Consider the following 1,594-nt stretch of genomic DNA (forward strand, 5'->3'; position numbering starts at 1 on the left):
ATATAAATGTCTGTATTAAACAATTATCTCATTTCTCCGTTTTACTTGTCCCCACCCACAACCTTCACCAGCACATTCCACTGCACACATGATCCCTCACCCGTCCACAAACCCTTTGCTTGTCTTACTGTCGGTCTTTCCACTCACCTATGAGCCTAATGTTCACTCGCAAACACAGCTGATCGAGTCCGAGGTGGCTGCAACGGGCAATGTGTCGGCGAATGTGTTTATGATGTACTTTGAATCGATGGGCTACCTGACGTGCATTGCCATTCTCGTCACCTACATCTTCTCCCAGGTGTGGTCGTGCCATATTGATTCTATAGCCTTGCATATGTTTTACGAATATTATCGTCTTCTCCCAGGTGTGGTCGTGACATATTAGGTCTATAGCCTTGCATATGTTTTACGAATATTATAATCTTCACCCAGGTGTGGTCGTGACATATTAGGTCTATAGCCTTGCATATGTTTCATGAATATAAACATCTTCTCCCAGGTGTGGTCGTGACATATTAGGTCTATAGCCTTGCATATGTTTTACGAAATATATCATCTTCTCCCAGGTGTGGACGTGACATATTAGTTCTATAGCCTTGCATAAGTTTTGCGAATATTACCATCTTCTCCCTGGTGTGGTCGTTGCAGTTTAGTTCCATCCACCCTTGCTGCGTGTCTATCGAGTCTGAATACATTCATATAGTGCTGTGCGTGTTTTGTACATCTCAGCGTCTCTTCCCAGGAGTGTTGTTGCAGCTTGTTTGCATCTCTCAGTTATTTTTGTATGCACGGTTGGTATATACAGTACGCAGTCGTGTATATTTGGGTTGAAACTGAGTGTACAGCCTTTTTAAAAACGTATTGTGTTTGCAGTAATTGACCACTTGGAAATCATTCCGCTCTGAGGCTTGTCATATTTAGTATGTCTTGATCTACGATATATATATATATATATATATATATACTCTTTTGTTGAACACCTTATCCTCTCCTAGTTTTGTTTGCTATATATTAATTCCAACACCCATTCTTCTTTATATTTCAAATATAAAGCGAATGTATTTTGGTTTGTTATGTGTTTGTGATTTGTGATATCTCCGTGTCTTTTCCCAGGTATTCGTTGTAGATTATTTGCTTATCTCCCCGCTTCTACTATCGGAGTCCTTCCTTTTCCCACTCGTGTTGGGGTAAAACCTTATCCAGCCCTATTCCAGACTGTCTAAATTGTCTTAAATGCCTCCAACCTCAGTGCATATGCACGCGAACACACATCCACTCTGTTTAAAAATACGATCTTTCGTTTTCTGGCGTTTCCGGGTGCAGATATTCCAACTGTCTAGTAGTGTGTGGCTGTCGCATTGGTCCTCAGTGTCCTCTGCAGACCCGGTCTTTGCGAACGAGCATTGGGGCTATTATCTGGGCATTTACGGCGCCTGTGGTATCGGATTCTCACTGTTCACGGTGTTTGTGGTCTTTATCTCCGCCATTGGTTCCATCACTGCATCTCAGGTAAGTAGGTGTGTGTGTGAATGTACGAATATGCATGCAAGTATGTCATGTATGCATCCCCCCCCCCCCCCCTACCTAACTACTA

General features: G+C 42.5%; 1 protein-coding gene across 1 annotated transcript in view; it reads left to right on the forward strand.

The window, feature by feature from the left end:
* Positions 1-88: 88 nt before the first annotated feature.
* SARC_05057 (hypothetical protein) overlaps positions 89-1,594 on the forward strand; it is a gene marked incomplete at both ends in the record, with an annotated part of 3,011 nt that continues 1,505 nt past the window's right edge. The window contains 2 exons of the mRNA XM_014301084.1: positions 89-298; positions 1,324-1,509. Coding sequence (XP_014156559.1) covers positions 89-298; positions 1,324-1,509 — 396 coding nt within the window. The remainder of the gene's footprint in view (positions 299-1,323; positions 1,510-1,594) is intronic.

The sequence above is a fragment of the Sphaeroforma arctica genome (assembly GCF_001186125.1).
Source record: "Sphaeroforma arctica JP610 unplaced genomic scaffold supercont1.309, whole genome shotgun sequence".
Lineage (NCBI taxonomy): Eukaryota > Ichthyosporea > Ichthyophonida > Sphaeroforma > Sphaeroforma arctica.